Here is an 11,820-nt window from a genome sequence, read left to right on the forward strand (position 1 = left end):
TAATATTATTTATGTTAAAATATAATATATTAATTTATATTTTATTTTTAACTTTATATTCAATTAATGAAATATTATTCTTATTTTATGTAAAAAAAATAAATTATCATTTAATTAGTAAGATAAGAATATGATGATTTCTTTTTAATAGAAGGCCATCGAATTTAAACTACAAAATTATAATATTAATTTGTGCAACTCAAAATAATACGACCATAATAAACCTACTATAAGGGAATTGCTTGCTTGTTTTGAAATTTTTTTTTCTACTCAAGCGAACGTAGCGCTTGAAATTATAATTGGACGTTAAATTTTGTCAGTATTTCACTTTCATTATTTAATTTTAATTTATTATTAAAAATTTTTAAATTTTAATTCTATTTTATAAAAATCTTTCCAACTTACTATAGTAAATTTTAATATTAAAAAAAGTAATAAAATTATCTTTTTATCTCATTTTTTCTCACACTCAAAAAAATATTTTTCGTTTTAACCACAATCTAAACTTATCACAAAAATACTAATACCTTTTATCGAAAAATGTTAATATTGCATTTGTAAATATTATACTGTAATTTAGAGGAATTCTTTAATATAAAAATCTACAGATTAGAGAGATTTTTTGTTAAATAAAATTAAAATTTAGAAATTTTTTAGTAACAAATTACCCATTTTAACCTATAGTTGAACCTATACATAACGTGATTAACAAATCATTCGCCCAATTATTTGCTATAGTTATGGGTACATGTGATTTAACTATAATTATTGACAGGATTTAACTACGTTGCTAAGTCAATGTCTAAATTTCATTTTTAAAAAATGAAAATAAAATATCATTGGCTGTTCAATGAGAATGCTTTTCTATAAATGGCCATGTTTTGATCCTTATAACGACCATAAGCAGGCCTTGTCTTCAAATTCTCAAAGAAATGGTAGCGCAAGTAGAGCATTTGGCAAGCAACATGGAGCAAGAGATTTCTCGTCCATTGGCTTACTTCCCCCCTACCGTGTGGGGCTGTGACTTTGCTTCACTTCCTCTGTTTAACTCCGTAAGCCAACATTCAAACTTTTCTTTTTCTGTTTAATTACATGTAATATAGATAACTTGTAATTCTTGATAATCGAAATTATAATTAATTATAATTACAGCTGATTGACTCGAAAACTATATTTCTCAACCTTAATGCAGGAAATGGAATCATATACTAAAAAGGTGGAGGTGCTAAAAGAAAAGGTCAAGGACATGCTAATGTCTTCCAAGAAAGATTTGATCAAGAATATTGAGTTTATCAATTTATTATGTCGTCTTGGTATATCATATCATTTTGAAAATGAAATTGAAGAACAACTGAATCACATTTTTAATGTCGTCCACGATGATATTAACGATGACTATGATCTCTATAATGTCGCGCTTTTGTTTCGAGTTTTAAGACAGCATGGATACAAAATATCTTGCAGTAAGTGGCTACTTATGATAAAAATTTATTGTATTTTATATGTTTTATATTACATCTTACAACTTAGGTCCATTTAGGCAAGAAAAATCTCTCCATATATAAATATATATTATTGCTTAATAAAGGTCAATTGTCAAAAGGAAAGACGCAAGAAATAATGTGACCTACTAATTAATAAAGATGCTTGTATGAAGTGGGTGGTGTTGTGATTTGTGAATCAGATGTGTTCAAGAAATTCAAGGACAGCGATGGGAAGTTCAATAAAGCCATATCCAATGACGTAAAAGGAATTCTTAGCCTTTACGAAGCGAGCTTTGTGAGTATGCGTGGAGAAGATATTCTAGATGAAGCAATTGCTTTTGCAAGGCCACTCTTGGAGTCTCTGTCTATGCAATCAAGCCCACATCTCGCAAAACACATAAATGATGCCTTAAGCATGCCTTTTCACAGAGGCCTGCCACGAGTAGAGGCTAGGAAATTCATCTATTTCTACGAAGAAGAGGAGTCTCACAATGAAACTTTACTCAAGTTTGCCAAGTTAGATTATAATCGAGTGCAGTTACTGCACAAACAAGAGCTAGGTGTTGTCTCCAGGTACACTTTGTTTGAGAGATCAGAGGGAGATATTTTTTTATGTGTATATGATATTTACATTTGATATTGTTATTTAATTGTGTGTTTGATCAGGTGGTGGAAAGAATTGGATCTTGCAAAGGGTCTCCCTTATGTAAGAGACAGAATTGCCGAGGGATTTTTCCAATCAGCTGGAGTTCAATTTGAGCCTAACTTCGCTCTTTCTCGCATACTTTTAACAAAGTGTATTCAGATACTGGCATTGGTAGATGATACATACGATTCGTATGGTACACTTCAAGAACTACAATGCTTTACAGATGCACTGGAGAGGTTTCACATCCTTGCCACCTAATTATTAACCTCTTGTATTATTCATTATGTGTATCAAATTCCTCCTCTGAATCATATTGTCTCTCATTTCCATTTCACAATTCCCAGGGGCAACTCTGATCAGCTACCTGCAGATTATCTGAAGATTCTTTACAAGGCGGTCTTAGATTTTTTTGAGGAATTGGGGGATGACGAAGGCAATGAAGGAAGATCCTATTGTATCAATTATACAAAGGAGAGAGTAAGAACTATATCTAGCGCCATGATTTTTGCTATCAATATACAATTAATTAATCAACGAATACGAACTGATTTTCTTTTCCTTTTTCTTTTTCTTGTTAAATATATGCATGGATTAGTACAAAGAAGTGGTGAGATCTTATCTTGTGGAGGCACAGTGGTTTTATGATGGCCATTTGCGACCATTCAATGAGTACATGCATAATGCATTAATCTCATCCTGTTTTTCCCTACTTCCGCCAGTAGTCTTCCTTGGAGTGGAAAAACTTGCAGGGGTTAAGGAGTTTAAATGGCTAGAAACTAACCCAAAACTTGTTGAAGCTTCCAAATTCTTTGGCCGTTTACTAAATGACATGGTGGCCCGCAAAGATGAAGAAAAGGAAGGACACTGTTTAGCTGGAAATTGCTACATGAAAGAATATGGTGTCTCAAAAGAGAAGGCGATAGAAGAGCTTCGAAAGATGTGTGACAATGCATGGAAGGATATGAATGAGGAGTCCATGAGGCCAACTGCTGTCCCAATGCCTCTTATCACAAGCATAGTAAACCTTGCTCGTATGATGGAAGTTGTTTTCCAGTACGATGATGGATACACTATCGCCTCAAGCTTGAAGGACCATGTCACCTTAATGTTCGTGGAACCAATACCTGAAGACTGAGATATCTGTGCTTTCTATGTTGTTTCTTGCTTTTGTTTCCTTCTTATATAGGTGCTATATATAGAAAGTGCAATAGTAGGCACAATAATAAAATAAATCTGCGCCTCGTCTCAGTCCAAGAAGATGAAATTTCTTGGCGGAAAATAATTATGTGTATCTCTTTCTTACTGTAATTTTTATGCTTGTGGTGAATGAATTCCTCCTATAATAAAATAAAAAAATGTTGTGCATATCTTTTTTAGGAACTAATTTTGTATTTCAGTCACACTCAATAATTTGTCCATAAATATATATGATTCTAATAACGAGTGAATTACAGCCAACAACACTATTACACAATAGTATATATTTCTTTTTAAATAAATTAATCTTAAAATGTGATTTTTTTTTTTAAATTTCAAGTCTCCGGTGTTAGTAGAAAAATAAAAGAAATTATTTAAAAACAAAATGATCATTTTGTACCTACTGAATCAGAATAAAAGTATCACCTCTTTTAATAATATATAATAATGTCCAAAACACAGCAGAACAAACATAACAAGCAAGCAGTAACAAAACAGACCCATGAGCAAAGTGATTAACAAGGAAAACTGGAAGCTTTGGCAGATATAACAAAAGCAAATGATGGAGAACCAGGAGCCCAAAGTCTAAGTGGTGTAAGTGCAAAACAAGCTCCTGAGATCGAACCATATCCCCTATGTTTCAAAAGTTTCAGTAGAATATATGGTTGGTTGAGGCAGCAAGGGGAAGCAAGAGGCTCGAAATGATGCTCCAATCGAAAATCCAAACAAGCAGAACGAAAAAACAAATTATACCTGATCGAAAATCCTTTGAACTTTATGATTTTTTTTTTTAATTTATAATCCATTTTTGCTTATTTTATAGAATTATGCAATATTATGTGCAATTTATGAAATTTATAGAATATTCAAAGAATAAAAATAAAAAAAAAACTCAATAAAATAAGTCCAAATCAACAAATAAATCAAAATTGATTTGATTTGTTAATTCAATATTATTTATTTAATTTTTTTTATTATTTTTTATTCATTCGATTTGAAATTAAATGAAGCGGTTGTATAACCTTAATTATATAAGGTATTGAATGCTACTGATGAGGATATATGTAGAAATTTTTTTTGGTATAATATATAAAAAATGAATAATAAAATATTATAAAAATATTAACTAATGTCATTTATTAATTTATCACATATACAAATATATTATTTTGTCTTGATAAAGTTAATTATTAAAATAAATTACAATTAAATTTTATAAGTAAATAAACTTTTAAATGCACAAAATATTTTTTTTTATCTCAATTAATTTTAAATTTAATAAAAAAAAGAGTTCAATGACTAAATTTATGAGAGTCAATAAATACACACACACGTGGAAAGAATATTTTTTTAAAAAAGGAGACCAATTGACCCCTCGTTTTATGCTTTCAATTCGCCACTGCCACTAATAATATAATATAGTTTCAATTTATCTAAGCAATAAGTATATGAGTTATATTATGTAACACCCCTAATTTTTAAATAATTATTTTAAATGTAAATATAAATATTTTAGTCTAACCCCTGGTGTTGTAGACTTTGCATAGGTACTTTCATTTCATGGCAATTCGACCGTCGTTCGGATCTACAATTTCAAGCTGAGCAAATAAGCTGCCGGAATCACTTCGGAACTGGGTCAAATTTATAGACTACCCCACCATTTTCAGATGCCTCGGACGTGTTCCAAGTACCAGAATCGGCATAGGTAAACCCGAACTCCGAGTTTATTAAATTTTATAGTGCTGTGTTTAGAGTAAAATTTCATAAAATATTCGTGGATAGTTAGAAAATTATAATTTCTTTTGTATTAGCTTAGTAATATTGTTAAGGACTGCGGGGCAAAATTTTAGAATTTTTAGAACTCATTTTGGTAGTTTTTGCAAAAAGGGTTAGTTGTAGGGACTAAATTATAATTTTTTCAAAATTGTGGTTGTTTTCTATTTGGATGGGCCCAGGAGGGGCCATGTGATGTGATTGAGATATGGTTATGTGACTTGTGGATATAGAAGTGTATTTTTAAGCCATTTTGCAGATTGAGTATGTCCTAGATATAGGGGAAACTCAGCCGGATTTTCTGCATGGCTTGAGATAATCTCGCTGGCCCCCGCCTTTGGTCTATTAAGAGAAACTCCGGCTTAAGATGTACTCGCTGGCAGAGGTTGGATTAAGAGAGCTGTATAGGAGACCAACTCTCATATATGTACTGTTTGAATATTATATGGGTGTGTGAGTGCTCCAAAGTGCTCCAAATTACCTTTTTGTTGTTATTTATGATGTGAATTGTATGAAAACTATAAAGGTATTGCATTCCACTTTTTAGAATGCATTAGCTTTAGATAGCTATAAAAATTATACTTAAAATCAGTATTTTACTTTCTGAGTCAAATGTTCACTCCTGTTCACCTTATTTTTTCAGAATACAAGAGATTTCTTGTTAAGTTCTAGCCTGCCTCTCTCCTTCACAGGTCATTTAGTAGTATCTGTTATGTTTTGTATAACTTCACTAAATTTTAGAACTCTGCATGTATTAGAAGTATTTTGTTTGATTTGGGTCTGTAATATAATGCGATGTTAGATCTGTAAATCTATTAAATGCATGTAAGATTGGATTGGATGAGGGAGCTAAGCTCCCATTTGATTTTATGACAGGATGAGTATGTGGAGGCTGAGCTAAGCTCCCCAAATTGATATATATTGTGCTTACAGGTTAGGTGAGTCAAAAACTCCCCGTTTGGTGGTTCATGTTATGGCCAGACTCTGTCCGATTGATTTCTTGAAATCGGGCTCAATATGGGCCTTAGGATTGGGTTAAGGAGTAGTTAGACTTACTACGGGTCTTGAGGGCCTTAGACTGGCACAGGTCCTAGTGTCAGTCCGACCCATAGGTTGGGTCGTGACATATTGTCTAGTCCAACTTAATTCAGTAAATGAAGACACATAACTCATTTGGCAAAAAATGTATCTAATTAATATAGGCTCGAGCTCATGTGAAAATAAGTTTAATAACTGTTAGATCAAATATTTATATTGATATTTATATTAAATTAATTAAAATATATATTAATAAATATATGAATCTAAATATAAATATTTATTTTAATATTATTAAACTCATTGGATTAGCAATAAATCAAAAAACACTTTCTCACGAAATTAAAATTTTAAAAATAATTCTGGTGATAAAAAATATTTCAGTTATATATATTATGATAAAATATGATTTGGATTTTTTATGTTAATTAAAAAGCATTAAATTTAAATTATAAAAAAATTATAATTTTTTAAAAACTATAAAATTATAATTTTAAAAAAATTATAAAAAAATAAATTAAAAAAAGAAATAAAAAATTCAAATAAATAAATTTTTGAAAAATTACTAAAATAATAAATTATTAATGAAAATTAGTACTAAAATCAATATAGAAATATTATAAAAAATTACTAATAATAACTATTATAAAAAGTATTAACAAAAAATTAAATATAAAAAATATTTATAAGACAAATTACTAAAAGAAATTACTATATATATATATATATATATATATATATATATATATATATATATATATATATATATATATATATATATATATATATATATATAGAGTAATTTCTTTTAGTAATTTGTCTTATAAATATTTTTTTTATTTAATTTTTTGTTAATATATATATATTATAAAAAAATTACTGAAAATTAATAATACAAATAATTTACTAACAAAAATATATTTGTACAAAAATTTTTATTTTATGCCAAAAAAATAAATAAAAAATGAGAAAGAAAAAGAAGATGAAGAAGAAAAAATATGAGAAAAAATAATGAAGAAAATAGATAAGAAAAAAATGATGGAGAAAATAGATGATAAAGAAAAAGATAATGAAAAAAAACAGATGAGAAAAAAAATGATGAAGAAAAAAATAAATGAGAAATAAAAATGATGAATAATAAAATATGTGAGAAAGAAAAAGATGAAGAAGAAAATAGATGAAAAAGAAAAATGATGAAGAAAATATGTTAGAAAAGAAAAGAAAAGATAATGAATAAAATAGATGAAAATGAAAAAGATGATGAAGAAAATGAAAGAAGAGAAGAAAGAGAGAAAAAATTAGTAGTGAGGAAAGAAAATGAGTAATAATTTATATAGGTAAATTAGCAATTGATTTTAACAACTGATTGTCAGTTATTAATTTCATTTAAAAATTAGGCAGAAATTTTTGGGAAGAAAATTTTGTAACCAATTCGCAATTGGTTGCAAAATCAATTACTAATAGCAACCGATTTCAATCAGTTGCAGAAATCAATTAGTGTTAGCAACGAACTTGTAAATCGGTTATAATTCAAAATAAAATATAAAAAATTAGCGGGAATTTTTTGAAGAAAAAATCGATTGTAAAATCGGTTACAAATAAAAAAAAATAATTTTTTAGAGGAAAAAAAATTGGTTGCTATTTAGCAATTGATTTTAATCTGTTACAAAAATTGGTTACTATTAGTAATAGATTCACAAATCGATTAAAAATCAAAAAATAAAAAATTGAGCAAGAATTTTTTAGGGGAAATATCAGTTACTGTTAAAAATCGATTCGCAAATCGATTGTAGATCAAAAAAGTAAGAAAAAAATTAGGTGAAAATTTTTGAAGAAAAACATTTAATAACTGATTTACAAATCGATTACAAATTTGCTTGCTAATAACAATCGATTTCAGTCAGTTACAATAATTAATTACAAAACTGATTGCTTTTTTAGTGATGGAACCCATGCAAGATTCACCAAAATTAATAATTACAATAAAATTTTTATTGTATAAAATGTTGAAACAGAAATAAAAGCAATTAATAGAATATATTAAGAATAAAGCCGACGAAATCTTCAAGCGAGCGTGACGGTGGGTGACCAATTGAAACATATGCTAGCTTTCTGAAGTAGAAAATGAAGGACAGCCATCCACCTCTCTTTTCTAAAAGTTTTGCCATTTATACCTTTCATTTAAATGCTTTTTATTAATATAGGTATTGTTAGTTGATTTGTTACATTTATTTTAGATGTAAGTTGGAATTTGAAGTTTTGGTGCAAGAGTGGTCAGTAACATATTATCCTAAAGATTTTTGTTTATTTTAAAAGTTTCTAATTCACAAACGTAATAGAAGATATTATTAGATGTTCAATAATAATAATAATAATAATAATAATAATAATAATAATAATAATAATAATAATAATAATAGTAATTTAAGATTATCTCTACTAAAATGGCCAAAGTAATCTATATATCATTTTTTTATTGTTTATATATATATCATTTTTTTATTGTTTATTATTGATCTTTTTCAAGTGCAATTTAATTGCACTCAAATTTATATCATTTATACTGCATGCATGAGCGAATACAGGGTTAAATATAGAGGGCCAAAATTTAAATTATCATAATTATTATAATTTATAAAAATATTAAAATTGCATTTTTATTAAACAATAATTAATATTTATCTATAAAAAAATAAAAGTTTTTACAAATATACAAACAATTAATTTAAAAAATTATTTAAACAATAAATTTAATAATTTTCATATAAATAAATCACCACATAGTTTTAGGTAGCCATAGCCACCACCCAAGTTTTCGGTGTATATATTTTAAATTAAGAAAATTTTACAGTGTAATCGGTTCAATATTAGACTGATTAAGCTTTATTGACTAAGAACTTATTATATATTATAAAATAATATTGTTAATTAAGAAGCATATAAAAGAAAAAATTCTTTGAAACATTTTATTAAATACGTTATTGAAGATGAAAAATTAAAAGAAAAAGATTTTAAAAAAGTTAATTTGATATTAAAACAATAATAGCAGTAAAAAGACCAATGCCTAACATTATAAAATAATTGAATCCCAGCTAAAATAGTTAAATTCTTTTATAATGAACTATTTAAAATTATAATTTGATAATAATCAAGTAAAAAGATATTGAAGGGCATGTATTTTAAATAGCAAGCAATTTAATTCTTTAGCTACTCTAAAATTAATGATGAGAACAAAATAGTATAGGGATTTATATAAATCTTAAAGTATATATCATTTTAGCTTTATTTTTTCTCACATCACTTCCCATCATTATTTTATATATATATATACTTATTTTTAATATTTTTTATTTTTAAAATATTTTAAATAGATATTGATATAATTGCTATTTTGTTCAATTTTAAAATATTTTTAAAGCATAATAATATTAACTTCATAAATTTATTAAATATTATTATTTTCAGGTTATTATCGTAATATAATATATTTAAAAAAAAATTGTGGAGGCAAGCTATGAACCCTTACTATCGATTATGTATCTATAAATTAAAATTAAAAAACCTTGGGGAAACCAGGCAAGGCCTTCCTTACTATTGGAAATATGGTTCAGGTGACTCATGTGAGTCAACCCAGATTCGTGGTTTTCTATTTTTTTAAATAGAAATATATATTAAAAGAAAATAATGAACCTGTGTAACTACAAAGAATTGTATTTATTCAAAGAGTTGTATCCATATATAGAGTTATATCCATACGAAAAATTATGTCCATTGGCCAAAGATGATCATATTAAATTATAAATAGCCAATCTTCTTAAGAAAAATGTAGTTGGTTAGAATAGCAATAAAAAGTGTTACTATTTAGAATTGGTTCTTAGGCTTCTTTTAAATATATTCACAACCTCAATAATTTAAAGCATTTTATCTTTCTGCAATAATAAGGTACAAACTTATATTGTGAATTAATATAGACTTCTTTTAAAGGTATTCTCAATTTCAATAATTTGAAACATAGACTTCTTTTAAAGGTATTCTCAATTTCAATAATTTGAAACATTTTACCTTTCAGCAACAATAAGGTATACACTTAGATTATGAATTAATCTATATAGTTCATGTTATTCATGTAATTATATAGTAGACTAGTGATATAAATGTGGTAGAGATCTTAAGGTATTTTATATGAACATGGTTTAGGATCCATGTATATGAATCCATGTGTTGAGTTTTTATAAATTTTTTTTTTAACTTACCTTTGCTGTAGGTCTGCACTTATTGCATGTAGCGACTCATATCTACTAGGGTTTTACCTTTTCTTTTGGCTCAGTTTTGTGAGTCTAATCTTTTTTAGCTCATAAATTTATTTGGATTTGGCTAGTTGTGACATTGTGGATCATAATTTTTGAGTCCTAAAATTTGACATATCATATGAAATTATTTGCTCTGAGAATACGAATAATAATGAGTTTGAAGTTGATGAATGTAAAACTGATATATTATTAATGTAAGCTGTGTTCAATATATACAAAAGTAAAGAATTGTTAGGATAGAGTAACAAAGTATGGCAATCGGATTGTTTCAAGTTAGTTAAATATAGTAACTCCTCTGATTCCTTTAAAAAAAAAAAAAACTCCAGTAATTAGCCGTCCTAATATAAAATTAGAACCATGTTATTTTAAGTTCTACGCGTTAACGGTACCAAAAAGAAAAAGGATTTCTTTTAGCATCCAAATGCAAAATAATCCAATTAACTTTCGTGGTTGACCCATGGCGGCTGGGAATGATGATGTCTTATGATGAATTGCGGCTAAGATTATTCATTTACATTTTCAAGTTTCATATATATACATATATAAAAGAGGTGTATTTTCATTTAAAAATAATTTTTTTAAAAATAATTTTCATAAGTGGAAAAATAACAAATCTTCAAAATAAAGAAAATACCAAATCCTTATAAAGAAGAAATAATAAATCTTTATGAAAGAGGAAACAAAAACTCAAGATTTATCAACAATAATAAATCTAAGAATAAATTTAAATACTTTCCAAAAGGATGTAGTATCAAAATTATTAGAAAAATAGAAAATAAATATTAAAAAAAGAAAAAACTGCAATAAAGAAAAATGAGAGGTTAATCATCGAAAACACTCATCGTTGGCGAAAAAAAAACCTCATAAGAAAAAAGAAAAAAAAAAGAGAAGAAAAACTTTAGAGAAGAAAAAAAACCTCATAGAACTAAACACTTTTGGTTGATTAAAATGATTCTTGACTCAGTTAGTGTATATATATATATATATATATATTAAAGTTTTTTTTTTATAATAATTTTATTAGTTGTTTATAAAAAAAAAGTAATCATATTTTTGTCCCCAGAATGTTATTTAAAAAAAAAATACTACATGATTTCATGCTTTGATACACAAAAAATCATTGTTTAATTTTTATCAATTTAACATATTATATTTTCTCCGCAGGTAAATATGATCCAAATAATTAGTTACTATTAATAATGCTAATATGGCAAACATGTAGTATTGATGTGGTGACACATGACAGATGCAGTATTTATATAGTACCCGCGTGGTGCTTATGTGGCAAAATATGTATTACCATGTCAGTGTCATGTGTTCGTCACGTTAGCAACACTTAACAGTAACTAAAGGTTTAAACCATATCTAC

At 27.0% G+C, this 11,820-nt stretch overlaps 1 protein-coding gene across 1 annotated transcript; it reads left to right on the top strand.

Annotated features, from left to right (window-relative positions):
* Positions 1 to 932: 932 nt before the first annotated feature.
* LOC110634035 (probable terpene synthase 6) lies at positions 933 to 3,268 on the top strand. The gene is made up of 6 exons (XM_058147836.1): positions 933 to 1,052; positions 1,193 to 1,463; positions 1,685 to 2,057; positions 2,151 to 2,369; positions 2,478 to 2,610; positions 2,729 to 3,268. Exons 1-6 carry the CDS (start codon positions 933 to 935, stop codon positions 3,266 to 3,268), a joined length of 1,656 nt encoding a protein of 551 aa, XP_058003819.1.
* Positions 3,269 to 11,820: the final 8,552 nt, after the last annotated feature.

Source organism: Hevea brasiliensis, chromosome 5 (genome assembly GCF_030052815.1).
Source record: "Hevea brasiliensis isolate MT/VB/25A 57/8 chromosome 5, ASM3005281v1, whole genome shotgun sequence".
NCBI lineage: Eukaryota > Viridiplantae > Streptophyta > Magnoliopsida > Malpighiales > Euphorbiaceae > Hevea > Hevea brasiliensis.